The following is a 17345-nucleotide window of genomic DNA, read 5'->3' as shown; positions in this document are numbered from 1 at the left end:
AGTATATGTAAAACGGGTGTAATTTCTTATGAGGAAACGCAGGGGTAAAACAAGATTGAAAGATGTTAAATTAGGATCTCAAGTTTAAAAACTTATTTTTTAAACCCCCTTATTTATACCTGAAGCATTGCTGATAATGATCTTCTTTATATTTTTAAACTTCAATATTATGTAAATCACTTTGTTGACTGTAAAGTTAAATTTCGATTTTTTATTTTGTTAGCGTTGTCACGCTGTTGTGGCAAAATTATAGACTTTTAAAAGTGTAAATACAAAAGTGGTAAAAAAACAATATTCTTCCAGTATCTTTTAACTATGTCATAATATCCAAAAGAATCACAAAGGTTAAAAAATGATGCCGTTTATAGCGTAACTGCAGTATTCTGTATCTTAATAAATACGTTTTCAATATTTTTCAACCAATGTGTTTCTTTCGGATCTGTAGAATTTAAATAATATAAGATTTTTGTCTATATTTATGCTTCGTACCCACTTTTACATTTTGTCATTCTCCTTTCCAAAATTTACAAACATTTTACAAAAACTTTCCAAAATTTTACAATTTCTTTACACGTTTTGCAGCGGTAACGACTGCCTTGCCTTCTGGTCCGGTCGACGAGTGCGCTCTCGCGCTGCACAATTGTGACGTCAACGCGCTGTGCGTCGATACGTCACAATCGTTTATGTGTCTCTGCAACGCAGGATTCCTGGGCGACGGAACGCTTTGCAATGGTGAGCAAAAGGTTTATTTCTTTTAATGACCTTTAACGGGAGCCTAAGCTAAATATGGATGTCATTTACATACTGTACTACGGTCGTGTTAGGTTTATAAGGCGGAAGTTAGTTCTTCCGGGTACTATGTAAAAAAGTAATGTTCTAGATGGAGTCGTCAACTTTAAATTGGCTTGCTTGAATTAATTAGTTAGAAGTACTCTAAGAATCCTGTTATGGTCACATGGAAACGTTACTGTCTTGTTTAAATTGTACAATTGCTCTTGTGGCAAAATTGTAATAAAGTATACCAACGTTTCGACCACCTATTCGGACAATTTTCTTTAGGGCAATATCATTGCAAATAAAGGCGAAACATATATATACCAGACAAACAATAAAAGAAAGAAAACCAACACAAAGCACGTCTTGTTGTCGCAGTATAAATCTCATAAAATAGTTTGTTTTGCATAAAATAGAGAAAATATGGATTACCGAAATTCCGTGACGTTACTGAAAAAAAATGGGAAAAGTTTTAGGTAATTCGCTGCCTAATTGGGTTACAAGAAGCCAGGCTGGCAAAATCTTGCCAGCCTTCTGGTGACAAGCATTTTTGGCGAAAATTCTTCGGTTTTTGGTCGCGCCCCTAAATTTAAATGATGTGTTCGCCTGGGAATCTATGAACCTTAGCATGTTTTGGCGATAAACAAGGTTATTAATAAGTAAAAAAAAATTTTTTTTTTAATTGTTGTGAAATAAAGTCATTAACAAGTACATAAGGGACATGTAAAGCTACAACCTGGGGCCTGGGGATGTGCATACATGTCTGCTTTTCTTGCTTTAAAAGTGTTACATAGATAAGCTGTTTTCAGGCAAACCTGTGTGAAAACGTGCTCAAAATCAGATTTGAAAAGCACGAAAATTCTTTGGATAATTTTTCAATATTCTTTGGATAAATTTTAAATTTATATTGCTCGAAATAATAATATTTATAATAAAATTTAATAGAAATTGTCAAAGTCACAGTGCAACATTCCCCATAGTATGCATATTACCTTTGGGATAGGATTTGTTCAAAACAAAGACACAGAAACCTTGGAAAACCCGTAAAGTTCGCGCGGAGCGCGAAAATTTTTTCCATTTGCATAATTAAACAACCAAAAATATACTTTAGGCCTTAGGTGGAGAAGCATAGCCTGGTAGATCCTAAATATGCTGATGCAAATGTTATACCTGTACATTTAACAGGAATTGGGAGTTCAACTGAATATACAGGAAATCAACTCAATATAGAAGTACTTGCCAATTTAAAGTAAAACTGCCAACACGTAACAATTTTATGATCAAAAGTGTGTACTTTTTAAAATAATAAAGAATCTATATGCCTTACACTGGCTTTTTCTCACCAAACAATGTGCTTCACACACTACCGTAACTTTTTTTTTAAATGACACACCAAAATTAATTTCTGCCAATTGTAGTGTGTAATGTTATTACATATTTCCGGTGTTCAAAAATAGATGTGATTAAATATGTGTGGAAACAACCACAAGGTATTTTGTAAATTGGATGTTGGAAAAAAACTTTCAAAAAATTTTTTTCGAAAAAAAAAAGGCCGACATAGTCGCCAAGTCGCCAGCATTCTGCCATACTGCAAGAAGCTCTCAATTTCGTCTAAAAGCCATCGAATTATTGCAGAAAACAATTTCGATGAGAAAACACACCAAATGTAAATTCAGCTAGTTTGATAAAAATATGTATACCCTGCCTTTTTCCACCAGAAAATTCGTTCGCGCAAAGTTAAAAAAACGTGTTTAAACCTTACGTCATTTTTAATGCAATACCCGACCGAGGTGACATTATAATGTTTAAAGGTGACAAGGGTTATTTGAGAATCTCTAAGAATCAAATTTTGTTCTGTAGACGTATTTGTAAGCTTCTTGATTCAACTCTCAGTATACTATAAGATTACAATAAATAAAATGATGAGTTTCCTACACATAAATGTGATTGCGTTGTTCCAGTTCCATTTACAGTAAAAAAAATCCATTTACAGTGACACAAAGGTAAACCACTTAACGAAAGTTCTAGAAAGGGGGTGCGGCAATATGTTTGCTGTAAACCATCAAAAGATGTGAGCCACTGACCGAAAGTATTTACGACACAGCCTTTTTTCGCCCGAAACGTCTATAGAAGCCCATGGTTAAGCAGCGCTGTCCAATTGGCACCGTGGAATCATTTCCGAAATATGTAATTAGTGAATGTTTCTGCAGATATCAACGAGTGCGTATCCGGCACAGATTCCTGCCACGACCAAGCAACGTGCTTCAACACTGCAGGCAGTTATACGTGCAGCTGCAACCTCGGTTTCCAAGGCGACGGAGTCACGTGCACAGGTAACTTTTGCTTTCAAATTTTCATGAAAAACCGTTTTACTTTACACTTTGAGTATTTCGCTTAAAAGTCAAAATAAAACCGCCGAAATAGGGGCTATGGTATTTGCATTGAAGTATATGTATTGTGATTTACATCGTATCTGATACAGGGTAACTATAGGGATATAAATATTTAATGGTCGAACTTTGTAAAGCTTGCCTTTGTCAGGCTTGCCATATTTTAATTTAAAAAAAGGAAAAAAGTACATATGAAATATATAGTTTTATTTTCAATTTCCATGATTTATTACCTCTTTTTAGCAAGGTGGATATTCGGCAAAGGTAACTGCGAAAAGAAACAAAAACGAGGCAAATTCACAATATGAAGAATAATTGTTGTTTCCATTATGCTTATTAAAGAAATAACAACTAAAATGAATAAGAAAACTCGGAGGACCATTCAGTTTTGTTGTAAAAGAGGACATAAGGGCCGCCCTATACCTATATAATCCCCGTGATTTAGATATCCGCTTCTTTAAATAGCCATTACTACTTTTTAGCGCGGTTTATCAAAAACTCTGGTCTCATTTCACAACGTGTAAATCTTTCGCCTTTTACTAAAGATTTCGAAACTTCCCAAAAGTTGTGGCCCCTGGACACAATAATCAGAAAATACTGTGTGATACATCTAGCAAACAACCGAAAAATGGCATTCAAATTGGTCATTGGTCACCTAAGCGAACAGATCGATTAACTGACGTATTTGCCTTCTTCTATGACTGTCGAATTGAGAATCCGATTTACATTCGCGTGGTGCGCGACCTTTGCCAGATTCATTCAACGCAAGATCCGATATTGCTGTTTGACGTAATATGGAAAGACCATTTTCCGGTCATTGAGTGAAAAAAACGCATCAATGAACCACGTTTTTCTTTCACGTGTTATTTATAGCCCGACATTATTATATGAACAAATTTGCATGCAGTCAACATATACGTAGCACCGTGTTACGTTTATAAAGCATTCACTGCAAAAAGCATTTCAAAAGTAACCACTTTTACTTGTTACTGTGCAAATAATCTAAATATTTTTGCAAATAAGGAGAAAACGTTTTAACACATATAAAAATATTTTTTGGTATTTCTGTTGGCACTTGATTCAGTGAAAAAATGAAATACTGTCGCTTTTATTGTGCGAAAAAATACTGCATCCATGGTAGCAACGTTTTAAGTTCACGTCAATTGATAAAGGTCGGCTAAAAGCCAACCTAGTTTTCTCTTCTTTCAATTAATACTTTCACAGTTTTAATTTACTAGTTGACGTTAAACGCAGCTGGCCTTTGTCCATATTCATCTTGAATGTATTTTATTTATTTATTTTACATTTCAATATCTTACTATTTATTTGTACAGACAAACTGGTGGTGCCGTTTATATGGCGCAATGCATATTTCTATTAATAGTTTTACACCTTGCTGACTGATTTTTGTTCGAAGCGGTGCGCTTTTCAAGCTTTTATTAAAATTTTAGAACTTCTATCGTCGAAATTATGTGTTCTGTTGGAGTGCGAGATTCTGTTGTGGATACTCATACTAAGCTTACTCTCATAACGAACACATTTTTACGATCGCAAACCCAAAAGATAAACTCATTGAAATTAAACGGCCGAAAAGAAGTTTTACCGATTTTTTTTCTTTCAGCTTTTGGCGCAACGCCCGCGTCGCCTGTCGACGAATGCGCGCTCGGCCTGCACAATTGTGACATCAACGCGCAGTGCATTGACACGTCACAATCGTTCGAGTGCCGCTGCAACCCCGGCTGGGTTCTGGTCGACGGCCGGTGCGATGACGTCGACGAGTGCGTGACGTCACAACACGACTGTGACGCGAACGCCGTCTGCTCGAACACGCAAGGTATGTTGACTAGAATTTAAAAAAATAAAAATATTTTGGGCTTTCTACGTTATGCCTGGAGAACATTGATCGTGTTCTTGATTCCGGTAAAGGTATATCACAAAGTATTTATAATACTATGGCACTGTTGTTATGACTGTAAATGGCATGACTTAAATGCACCTATATGCAGTCATTGTTTTTGAATCATTTGCGTTGACTAAAAGTCTTTTGGGTCGAATCAAATGACTTGACTCACGTCTTTTGGACAAATGGCCTGACTTGGAGCGTTATTGCTCTGCATGTAAAACAGTTTGATATCTCTATTTTACGCCTTTGTAATTTAAAATGTTGTTTAAGAACCGATAAGTGTAACAATTTTAATAACGTTTTTTTTTGGACTTGACATGCTATGACAGAGACTTTTTATTTGTTTTTTGTCTTTTTGGCAAATGACTTGACTGGGGCTTATGCCATTTCAAAATGAGCCCTTAAGTCCAAATCCAGAGTAATAAACCAACTTTATTGACTCTCGAGTTCTGCTCCGCTTTTCGAGATTTTGTTTGTCATTTGCAATGTGAAAATTAAAAACAAATAATGTGCACATAAATGTATGGTAATAAATTTAAAGTGAGAAAACGTGTTCTAATGCAGCACAAAATAAAAGATTTTAAAAAAAAAATACAAAAAATAACCGCCTTGAGGTGGTTAATCAAGATAAAAATATTTGCGTAATTCAGGCTAAACTTCATCAATTTGATGTCAAAACACACACAATACAACTAACAGCGGCAACAACGTAGATTACAAGGGTTGTTAACCTTTTTATGTCGTGGCCCACTTTTGTTTTGAAAATATCCTGTAGCTCACTTTTTAAAGTTCTGTTTAAATTGCGTATATCCATTAAAATGTGTAAGAAATCAAGAATAACTTTAAAAAAAAAAGAAAAAATACAAATACATTTTATTTTTATACTAACCCACACATAACGCAACTGTTAGTGCGAAGAGCATTGGAATGTATTGCAAAATGAACTAAACAATTAAAAAAAAAACTAAAATTTTTACCGACTTCACAATTTTCCAAATGCTCGTTGGCCCACCTCAAAATAAACGTTGAGATTCGACAATGGTTTTGTTTCCTTGTCTTTATATTATGAGCCTAATCGTTCGAACTTGCTCACAACAATCGTATCTCTTCTTTCCAGGTTCTTTTGTGTGCTTCTGCTTGCCCAGTTTCCAGGGCAACGGCACGCATTGTGACGACATAGACGAGTGTTTGTCACCTCTGACCAATCAATGCGACGCCAACGCCTCGTGTATCAACACGCAAGGTAAAATCGACTAAAAAATGGCCGTTTTTTAAGCATTAAATTTTCCGTTTTTGTGGGCGAAATATTGCGCGATATTTAGTAGTGCGCCTAAATGTGCTGCACAAGTTTGCTATATAGGGTGATTATCTTATGTTTATTCCCTTTGGCAACTATAGAATTACAACATGGTCTGCTGTCAATGAAACGGACACCATTTTTTTCTTAGTTTAAATAAAAAAACAGATACCATATTTTTTTCTATTTTTAAATTTATATCATACTGAGAGATTTAGCAAATGGGTGACTTTAGTATCGTGGATCACTATTAATAAAATACCATGGCATTCTAATTGTGTGGTTCATGTGTAAAAAATGGTAAGTAAAGGCATGCTGTCTTTCGAATTCCAACGCTAAAACGTGAAAATCTATCGGCCTAAAAAATCTAAATCTATAATTACAAAAGCCTATGTTGGTGTCCAGCATCTCAAGTATGTATTTTGCCTTTTTTACTGGTCAAGTTGCGAGTGCATTGATTGTTGGTCTTTTAATTCATCGTATTTTATTCCGATACAGATATCTGATATTGTAGCTATAAGTACGGCCGTACAAAACGACTGCGAATACCTATTCACGAATATAAGTTCTCTTATAAAATATGGAACGCAATTCTTATCCGTATCGAAAGGTCTTTAAGACGATGTCGGTGTAACTTTTTTGGATTGACGTTCATTATTAAACTACATTACAGATCCGTGCATGGTGTATCCATAGTTAGAATGACTGTATGAATTTGGTTTCCGATCGGCACCGATACCAACCTTGTTTTGAAAAGCTCCCGTATCTGCAATACCACTTGTCATAGGATATCGGTTCCGATCCGATACTATCGGACGCTTACTTCCAGTTAGCAAAAAATGCAAAGCTGACTCATTTTTCTTGTCGTGACAGGTTCCTACCAGTGCAACTGCGCCGCCGGATTTCAAGGCGACGGTCGTGCCTGCTCCGACGTCGACGAGTGCCTGCTGGATCCGGTTCTAACCGGTTGCGACCAGAACGCGAGCTGCCTCAACACGCCAGGTGCCTTCCAGTGCCTGTGCGGAGCCGGGTTTACGGGCGACGGGAGCATATGTGTCGCTCTGGTGTGATTTTTTGGCGGCTGCTGATTGGTTGAGAGGTGTCGGTTTTCACGTGCACGGTTTTTGCCTTTTTGTGTGTTTTGTATTTATTTGTTAGTTTGAATTTGCGCCGATGCGGTGTGCACTTGTGAATTATTTGAAGGCATACGACGACCATTTTTTAATCTCGAATGTTATCGACTTTAATTCAAAAAATACTTCTGTAAGGTTTGTTTTTTCACAAAACAGGCCCTAAAAGAATAAAAAGATTATGCCTTATTTCTGATCAATAAATTTAGTGGAACCGATCTCATTAATATTTTCAATTTCTCTATATAGTTTAAAATTGACCCAAACCAATATTTTTGCAAAACAATATTTTTATTGATGGACATAGATTCAAATATGTTGTAGTCGTAACAACAATAAGCATGAGGTGTGAGTTTATATACCTTGGGGTCAAAATTCTCTAATAAACCCTGTGAAAATGTATTTCAGTTGAAACGGTGACTTTACTATCACACTTGAGCTGGTAAATTATTTAGCAATGAATTATTATACATATCAACTAAATAAAGCCTCTTAACTGAGTTCCTACACTCAAGCAAAAAATATGTTAGCTGGGTTGTACCCAACTCCACCTGGACGGTTTTCCTTGACTGTGCAAGGATTAAATATCTCATTCACACAGCGCTGTCTTTATTGTGTAATTGCACGTTTGCTTGTGTTTTGATGCACTTGTCTTGTTATTTATTGCACTTTTTTGTATGGTGTGTTTTATTCGCATTTGTTCTGTTGACTGTGTGCCGTGTCTTGTCAGCTATTTCCTCTTTACTTTCCATCCTGCTTTTAAAGGCGAAGTAATGTGTTTTGTGCATTTATACTACCTTGCTGCATAGTACATTTAAAGTAGCATACTTTAATGCAAAAATTACTAGCCTGTATAGCGTAAGTCTTTCAAAGGATTTGTCCGTTTAGATTAGTAATTTTTAAAGTGAGTGCCTTCAGAGAGTGTCGCAAAACTTTCTGTAATAATTTTGGGAAAAAAAAAGCTATTCGAATTACAAAGAGTCAAGCTGGTTAGCATACGAGTCATTATTGTACAGTGTACACTAATCATTGGTAATTCAAAACAAGAATAACGTATTAACATTATGCCTCCTTGTACAATGTAAGAACAACTTTTTTAAAGCAGATTTCGCAGAAAGTAGCCGCATTTTTTTAAGTGCGCCACTGGCACGTTAGTGATTAAAGTAATATTTTTGAAGATTATCGCTTGTGACTTACAATATATTTTAAGAAACCTGGATCATGCTAATCCTTAAATGGCCAACAAATCTTAATTTATAGAATCACTACACCAATAGGCGTGACATACAACTCAACCACCCCCAGGAATATTTTCCTTTTTTTTCGTTGAACAGTGTGAGCATTATTGTACTCGAACTCAGTGCTGCGCATGCGTACATCATCGGACTCGGAGCTTGGGTCCATCTAAATAAATCAAGTCCGTTGAGTTCCGACTCCGGACTAGGTAGCCCTGCTTGTAAGCACCTATTTAAAGATTTATTTGATGTTTAGTGAAAACATAGAAAACTAGTGTTTCAATTCTAAAACTATAGTGACAGTAATCAAGTCTTCAGTATAGGTTTTCACAAAAATTCTGCCAGGCAATTTGTTGTGCCCCGAATACAGATGAAACGCATTTTTTTGTTGGTCCAATATAATGAGTTTTAACTTGAAATTAAAACAGTAACACTAAAAAACCTATGATCGGGGGCCGAGTGTCTGCAAGGAAGTTGGTTTCATGCAGTTGTTCCCAACTAGGGACCACTAAAAGGCATACAGGTCTTCCGGATTTGTTTTAAATATAAGGTGTTATTGTAAACCATTCACTAGTAGAATGAAACACTGAATTAGCTAACATTATAGCATTTTTAGTAGCATGGTAAAGGTCGGCGTAGTTCTGGAAAATTAATGATATAGGCAAAGGCGTTCGTAAATGATTAAATATTGTTGTGAAAACTGTTTAAAGGTGGTTGTGAAAATGATTCTTTTTCTTTTAAAACTTTCGTGGTTTAGGTTCTTACGTTTGCTTATGTTCACTCGGGTTTCACGGCGACGGAAATGAATGTCATGATATTGATGAATGCAAAAGTCCCGGAGCGTGTCACAAAAGTTCGGTCTGCGTGAACACTCACGGAAGCTATTCATGTGATTGTGACGACGGTTACGAAGGAAGCGGTTCATCATGTAACGACGTCGATGAGTGCCAAAATCGCGAGGCTTGTCACGAAAATGCGATCTGCGTGAATACTCACGGGAGCTTTTCTTGTGAATGTGACGAAGGTTATGAAGGAAGCGGTGTATCATGTAGCGATATCAACCAATGTCTTTTCACGAATCACGATTGTCACGAAAACGCTGTTTGTGAAAATATAAATGGGACTTACTCATGTGAATGCCGTAAAGGTTTCTACGGCAACGGGACTCATTGTGGAGACTACGATGAATGCGCTCGTGAGAGTCACGGGTGTCATGTGAATGCCTTCTGTATAAACATAATGGGCTCATATTTATGTGACTGCATGGAAGGGTATTACGGCAACGGTTCGTACTGTCAAGATATTGACGAATGCTCGCTGTCATCTCACGACTGTCATATGAATGCCGTCTGCGTGAATTCAGATGGAAGTTATTCATGTGAATGCAAATCAGGTTACCAAGGTAACGTCTCGCATTGTGAAGACATTAATGAATGCAAACTCCACTCTCACAATTGTGACATAAATTCGGACTGCAAAAACGCCGAAGGAAGCTACAATTGCGTTTGTCGTGATGGTTATCACGGTGACGGAGTGTCATGTCGTGACGTGGATGAGTGCACGAACGGCTCGAATGAATGTGATCGTCTCACGTCGACTTGTCAAAACTCAGTTGGAAATTACAAATGTGTGTGTAACGCTGGATTTACAAGGTATACAGACAAACCTAATTTATCAGGCTTTTAAAACTAGTGTTGGTTCAAAATCACTGTTGTATATTTTAAATGATATTCTCTTTTGTAGAGAGAATCATGGAGTTTGCAATGACGTCAACGAATGTCGTCATCAAACTTTGCATCGCTGTCATGACAACGCTAAATGTCTTAACACCCAAGGATCGTACAAGTGCATCTGCATGAAGTATTTCAGTGGGAACGGAAGACATTGCAAACGTAATTTCTTTCTATTTTGTAGTGTTTTCGTATTCTCTTTGAGGTAATGTTATGGGGTAGATAAATCATCACATGCTCTTTTTATTGAGTTTGCATTGGAGAACAATTGAGACCTGATAATGAATTGCAAAGCCAAAAAGGTCAAGTAGATCCGTCATCTTTCTTAAGACGTTTCGATACGAGCTTGTATCATATTCAGTTAATGTGGCAGGTCTTTGCAATTCATTATCAGGCTACATTACAGATCGGTGCATAGTGTTCCTAAATTTAGACGTGGTTAAAAAAGTTTGAGAATCAATAATCTTGTCCACTGGTCGGTAATCTTTTGCGGACCAACACAAAACTCAGTAAGGTTTCATCGGCCCGTTTTACCGGGCCGTGTCACATTTTTAACCTGCTATTTTTAATGCGCTTAATAAAAATTTGTTTCTAGCTTTGCTCAATCCTGTCACGTGTCTGCCTCGTGACGTAGTTTTTCTCCTGGATCGTACCAGTGACGTCACCACGTACCATGAACTTTTAGAGTTTGTGCGCAACGTCACGTTCCAGTTGAACGCGCAGCCGGGTGGAGTTCAGGTATGGCGAACTTATGTAAACATCTCGTTTTCACTGTTTAAGGCCACAAACTAAATTTCTCATTATTGGACACCGAACAGTGGACACCCCTATCTTGAGTATTGGCAACTACACGGGTACCCTGGTTATTACTTTGTATATTATTTGAAAAACAGATAAATTTTCTGTTTGATTGTGCGATCGTTAGAGCTACGTTCAATTTTTCCGAAAAAAAATTTGACTATAGGCAACAAACTCGCTTTCTAAAACAAACAAACAAACAATATCACTTTTCTGATTTTAATAGCGAACGTCGTTTTTTGCACAATAAACAGATAGTTTGTATTGTGTTAAATTTAGAATATATTTCTCTTTTCAAACTTAATAAATCTTGTTTACATTTGTTTTTATTGCGGGAGATTATTTACATAGGAAAAGGGTTCAAACCTTTCCCCTTACATTTTTAGGCAGATATTTCGACAATCTGTTGTCAAGATTAAATCCCTTATTGTTTACGTATAGCCAATGCATTTGCCTAAAAATTGCAAAAAATAGTAGCTTATACATAAACCTTTATTATATGTGCATATTTCTGACCGAATTTGAGAACTTAAAAAGTCGCATTTGTCGAACGATAACTGGACCATATCAAATACTATGAAAGGCTAAAAGTGTTTTTTGTTAAATCAATTGGCAGTTGTTCAATCAAGCTGTTTTTAAGTATTAAGTTTATGTTGTATGCTAACAATGCTATTATTTGAAAGCGAAATATTGTCCGACAGGTTTCATTCCGACACAACTAAAATGGCTTTGATTTTAAACCAAATAAAACCTCTCGAGGTATAATTAACAGCAGCAGATAGCTGAGCTTTTAAGCACAGTACAAATAGCTCGTAAACTAAAATGTATTTTTGCGAAAATGCCAATGCACAAAAATAATGTGTTAAGCAAGGTAGAATATCAAAATTGGCAAACCACTTAAATTACTCCCGATTTGCACATTAATTTTTGCCACGAAACACAGAAATTCCACCAGGCACCATATATCAATCCATATAGTTAATTAATTCGCCTGCTGTGGTGCTAAATAAAAGAAAATCGAGTTTTTGGCTGTCAATCAGCTATAGTTTAGGGCTTTAGGCTCTATAACCTATATGAATGGTTCGTAACATTTTTGTGCCCTTTCCCCATAGCATAATCTCATAGATTGCAATTATGTTTACTTTAAAAAGTTTGAAGTAGTTACTTATTAATGGCGTAATTTGGTATCGGATCGGATCGGAAAATGTTAGTTAACAACATCAGGTATTGCTATCGGGAGAAAGTGTATGATTATACAATAGTAGGCTACCACCCCAAGCTGTTGCAACGCCAGATGCAGAATGCGGCTAACTGCACAGGCCTAATGTATAAAGGAACGTAAAAAGGCGCCGCTAAAATACGAAAATCAAACCGTCGCCTTCAATATTAACGGAAACCGTGTGTCTGTTTGTTTATTTTCTGTCGTGTGTTCCTTGTTTCGGGCGAAGTCGGATTTGATAATTCGTGGCGCAGTTTGTCGTCTTGTGCGTACATGTTGTCGTAAACACGGCGTCATATCAAGGAGAACACGTGTTTAGGTAGCAATCTGTTTGTCTTTCTATACTTGTCGATTGAACTGAGTAAATGCTCAGTATCAACACACCGTTCGTGCAATAAGATCTTCGCTTAACTGTCTTAGATTTGCAGAATTACTTATCCATTAAGTCCAGCAATAAACCGCGTAAATTGTATAAACATGGGAAAAGCACAAAATCATAGAGGAACTAAAAATGTAGCAAAGAACAAATCTCACAGAGTCTTTATTATGGTACAATAGAGTGAGTGCGATAGTTTGTTTGATTGCGCTGTTTAATAAACCGGGCACCCTAGTGGACCGACATTTAATATCACGACAAAGTTTTATTTTCAACGCTTCTCGATTTGAGTGTCAATCTTCCGAGATGAAAACTCTTCGTATTGAACTCCAAGTGGTCAAATATTGTTTTTATATAATGCACCAATTGGAAAATATTGCCGTTTGTGGTTCCTTCACGCGCCAGGCTTGCGGGCGAGCACCGCAAAATATTTAAACTCAACGTTGAGCGAAATTCGCGGGTCCTTGGCGCCCTTGAAGCCCCAGCTCTTGGCGAGGCGCTCCACGAAGGGAGCAACCACGTCCGCGTCTCTGTAATCTTCCTCCGTCAGCTTTCCGTTCTCCGCTCTAGTCTGTCGGAGTCTCCTCCTCGCCGAATTCACGGCGACGTCCCGCGAACGCAGGAAGCCGCCGAGCTCTTCCATGTTCCAGAGGTGCGTGGTTCGAAACTCGTCGCGGCGTGTCTTATCCGGAACCGGGATTGCGTCGAAGATGTCCTTGTAGCCGGCTGCCACCGACTTGTAGCAGTCCCATTCCTCCTGAATTTCGGCGGCGAACGCTTCCTGAAGAGAAAAGTACGTTGGTGATCAATATGGGCTATATTAGCTGTAGGAACATATTGACTGAGGTTTTTATGAGACTTTAAAGCAAGCATCAAGAAACAAAATGAAGTAATGGTGCCAGGGTGTAAATGGTTTGGATAAACAATTTGTTTTATCGGCACTATAGTGTAAGACGTTTTTTTATAAAGGCGAAGCACTTTTTTTAACTCTAACCTCTGTCATTTGTCTCCGCGACAAGTCATTTGTCCAAAAGACTTAATTCAACTAAAGTCAAATCACATTTGAAAACAGTGACTTAACTGCAATTAAATCAAGTTATTACAATACTGGCAAGCACATATGCCAACCTGGATCAGATTGAAGTTGCTCTTTAGCAGTTCTGCCGCGTTTCCGCTGAAATTGACGGGCACGACGCGCGGCATCCAGTATCCGATGAGCGCGAGACAGCCGCCCGGACGCAAGACTCTCATTGTCTCAAAGAGAAAAGCGTCTAAGTCGAACCAGTGCGCGGATTCGGCGCCTAGCACCAAGTCGACTGAGCCATCGGCCACGCCCACCAGTCGCTCGGCCCTGCCCACTTCGAAGCTCACGTGACTGAGCTTGTTCCGTTCCCGAGCGGCGTCGACCTATTAGAAGACCTCTTTTAGTGCTATTTTGACTTTTTTTAAAAGGGTTAATCATTTTCTAACCAGGTCCTATCCCATTTTTCTACCTCATATTTTTCTAATTAAGGTCTATGCCAATGAATACCAATTTGCATTTCACAGCGAATGAATTCAGCAAACAAAGGGTTCCGGACCCTGCTGTATCTGTATATTATCGCCAAGTTAAAACAACTGCCTTAAAGGTCGTATGTTGTGCAGGTCTGCCCTGAAGTGTTGCTACGCCGACAAAATGGGTTGCCCGCTTTGCGGCCCCTCGCTGACCCGGTGTCGCATACAATTTTCCCAACATAAAACTATATAATAAAAGAGACCCACGCATAGGTGTTTTTCAACCTTTCGCCGCCCAAAAAATTGTAACAGAAAAGCATTGGTGACCCAACGCTCTTCACTAAGCTTTTCATAAGCTTAAATTAAACAACACCAAATAGAACAGAAGCATAAATAAACCCAATTTTAATTAAAGCCTTGTCATTGATTCCACATTTTCTTGAATTTTTAAGCAATTTGGCTCCAAACATATCAATATAGTAAAATGCGTTGTGTACTAACAAAGTACTGCGTTGTGTACTAACAAAGTAATTTAATTGACACATGAAATTTCTGTATTCCGTGCTTTCCGATGTAACTAGAGACTTTGCCCAGGTTTGTCACTGGAGCCTATAGGTAAATTTGCTGATGTTGCAAGGGCGCGAAAACAGCTTTTACAGCGCATGCAAATGGCCTGTCGCTGATCTCAGTTGTGCCTCTGCGTAGCTTAGAGCAGTGGTTCTTAAACTGTATTCCGTAGCCCCCTGGGGGTACGTGGCCCTTTTTTGGTGTAAAATCACAGGTTAGTAATTGAAAAATAGAGTGTTGTGTTGCAAATATTTCCTTGAATGTGTTTACACATTATTTCAGCGTCACATTTTTCTGGCCGAAAATAGCAGATTTCTTAATTCTATTTATTTTATGACGTCACTTTATGATGTGACCATAAAAAGTGCAATGCCCACCCTGCTTCATGCTCAAAAAACAATTTAGGCGGGGGCCTAAAAACATTTAAACGGTAACGCCCTATACCGCCATACGAGCAACGCCATTATGGTCTTCCTTAACTTCCTCACCTGTTCCTGCTTCATGTCGATCCCTATCACTTTGGCGAAGTCCGGAGCAAATATCTTGGTCGTGTTTCCGCTCCCGCATCCGACGTCCACCAGGAGGCCGTGCCTTTTTCCTTTTCCTCCGCCTCTCTTGTCATCCAGAAAGGTCAGTATTGTCTTCTTGACATCATCCGGATAGGAAGGCCTGAACCTCTCGTATTTTTCGCCGCAAATTCGCTCGTTGTCGAGGTGTTGCATCTTGAGGTGAGGTCTATTTGACAACCAGTCGTGAGCAGATAAGGATATATCTGTTTTTTCTGCTGTTGTCAATATCCCAGCTGTAGCATTGGCTGACACGAGATTATACGCCCTATAGCTTGTGGCCAACTCTGCACAAAAGCTAGACAGATGAATGTATCTCTATGGCAGCGGTCATTGAGCCTCCTATAGCTACGTACCTTTTAGCAAAACATATAGTTTGTAACGTTCTGTAACGTATCCGCACAATTTAACTACAAATGCAGACTTTAACATGCTATACATTGAATTTTGTCGACGAGGTTTGAACACACCACATAATGTTTGAAATTTCAGTTCAAAAAACCTTATCCTGAACCCCTAAAACATTCCCTCTGACAACCGTAGGAAAAGGGCTCAATACAATCCGAAACCAGAGGCAGCAGTTTTTTGTCGGTCGACCACTGCTTCACTGAAGAGTATATGTGAACGAGTACATTTATAAGTTTGAACCATTGCTGCATTCGATTTTAAAACTTTTAGTTTTACTAAACAACGGTATACGCTGGTTTTGTGGATGTCAACATGTCAACCGGGGGAGAATGGATACCGGAAAACTTTTCAGGGGTCAGTGAAATTTTTGCAATTGCATTATAAATTATAATACCGGTATTTAACAAAATGCTTGAGGTTCGTTTGTTTATTATCTGCAGGTTTGAACATTTGTCTCTTTCTTTCTCAAGTTAGATTGTTTTTTTCTCTACTCTATGCATAATAAAACTTTATTGTAAAGCATGGTAAAATAAACTGTCAGATAAAAAATAAAGAGGTTCATGATAGCTTTAAATGCACCAAAAGCAGTTTCTCAACATAAAAAACTTGAAAAAAAACTAAAAAAAAACTTTGAGATTGCATGACGAAGATTTTCTTCTATCACATCTTTCTAATTTATTCAGTGACCCTCGAAGATAGTCATTCTCTATAGTGACTTTTTTGGTTTCAAAACTGTTTTCAATAAGTGGTAGCGTTTAGTATTTATTAAGTTATTAATAATTAGCTTATTTGTAAATACGTTTAACGTTCGACGATTTTCACGTTTAACATGTAGGGCAGGCTGAATAAGAGTGTCGGTACTGGTCTGTATTAATTAAGTCCGACTGAATGAAATTTTGAAGTTTGTTATTCTAATAAATAAAAAACAAAGAAAACAAGTCGAGACGCTCTTTCTAGAAAACAGTAATTTTATAGCTTGACATTTAACCCGGAGACACGAAACAATATGAAAATATAATTACAAACTGTCCGTTATCTAATGCCGTGGTCGGCAAACGCCGGTCCGCGGACCGGTACCGGTCCGCGAGGAGTTGGTTACCGGTCCGTAGCAGGGTTGTAAGATTAAAATTTTGTTGAAAAACGAACTTAAATATCCTTATTTTGAGAAGCTGGTAAGAATATAGAAATTGTTAATTATATGTCATACCAGTGTAATTTAAGAAAATAACGTAAAGGCCTAAAATTGATATTGAAATAAGCCGCGGGCTGGGTTAAACTAAATTGTTTGGCTGGCCGGATGCCGCTCGCGGGTTTCAGTAAGTTCAATAATTCTTAGATGGGAGCATTTCTTTCAGGCAAAACAAGCATAAAGTTAGCATTGAAAGTTGTAATAAGTTTCCTTTCCTGAACATTTGTTGTTTTTTCAAGGCCGGTCCGCGAAAAAAATTTAGTTTTTAA

At 37.7% G+C, this 17345-nt stretch overlaps 3 protein-coding genes across 3 annotated transcripts in view; 2 read left to right on the top strand and 1 right to left on the bottom strand.

Annotated features, from left to right (window-relative positions):
* The window catches only part of LOC146157184 (uncharacterized), a 47924-nt gene extending 40490 nt beyond the window's left edge, over positions 1 to 7434 (top strand). Inside the window, exons 41-45 of the mRNA XM_083388113.1 lie at positions 583 to 732; positions 2985 to 3107; positions 4786 to 4998; positions 6185 to 6310; positions 7238 to 7434. Of these exons, the coding sequence (XP_083244239.1) occupies positions 583 to 732; positions 2985 to 3107; positions 4786 to 4998; positions 6185 to 6310; positions 7238 to 7434 (809 nt within the window). The remainder of the gene's footprint in view (positions 1 to 582; positions 733 to 2984; positions 3108 to 4785; positions 4999 to 6184; positions 6311 to 7237) is intronic.
* Positions 7435 to 7835: 401 nt separating this feature from the next.
* Positions 7836 to 11979, top strand: LOC146157183 (uncharacterized). The gene is made up of 5 exons (XM_083388112.1): positions 7836 to 7842; positions 9487 to 10269; positions 10487 to 10621; positions 11055 to 11197; positions 11959 to 11979. The coding sequence occupies exons 1-5, from the start codon at positions 7836 to 7838 to the stop codon at positions 11977 to 11979; spliced, it is 1089 nt and encodes a 362-aa protein (XP_083244238.1).
* A 295-nt stretch (positions 11980 to 12274) lies between these two features.
* Positions 12275 to 15751, bottom strand: LOC146157182 (uncharacterized). Its single transcript, XM_083387845.1, has 3 exons — positions 15402 to 15751; positions 13981 to 14259; positions 12275 to 13633 (listed from the first exon to the last, which is right to left on the bottom strand). Exons 1-3 carry the CDS (start codon positions 15633 to 15635, stop codon positions 13247 to 13249), a joined length of 900 nt encoding a protein of 299 aa, XP_083243971.1. The 5' UTR covers positions 15636 to 15751; the 3' UTR covers positions 12275 to 13246.
* Between the last annotated feature and the right edge of the window lie 1594 nt (positions 15752 to 17345).

Source organism: Ascidiella aspersa, chromosome 4 (assembly GCF_963924565.1).
Source record: "Ascidiella aspersa chromosome 4, kaAscAspe10.2, whole genome shotgun sequence".
NCBI lineage: Eukaryota > Metazoa > Chordata > Ascidiacea > Phlebobranchia > Ascidiidae > Ascidiella > Ascidiella aspersa.
Note: the sequence above shows the minus strand (reverse complement) of the source record. Positions and strands in the feature narration are given on the sequence as shown.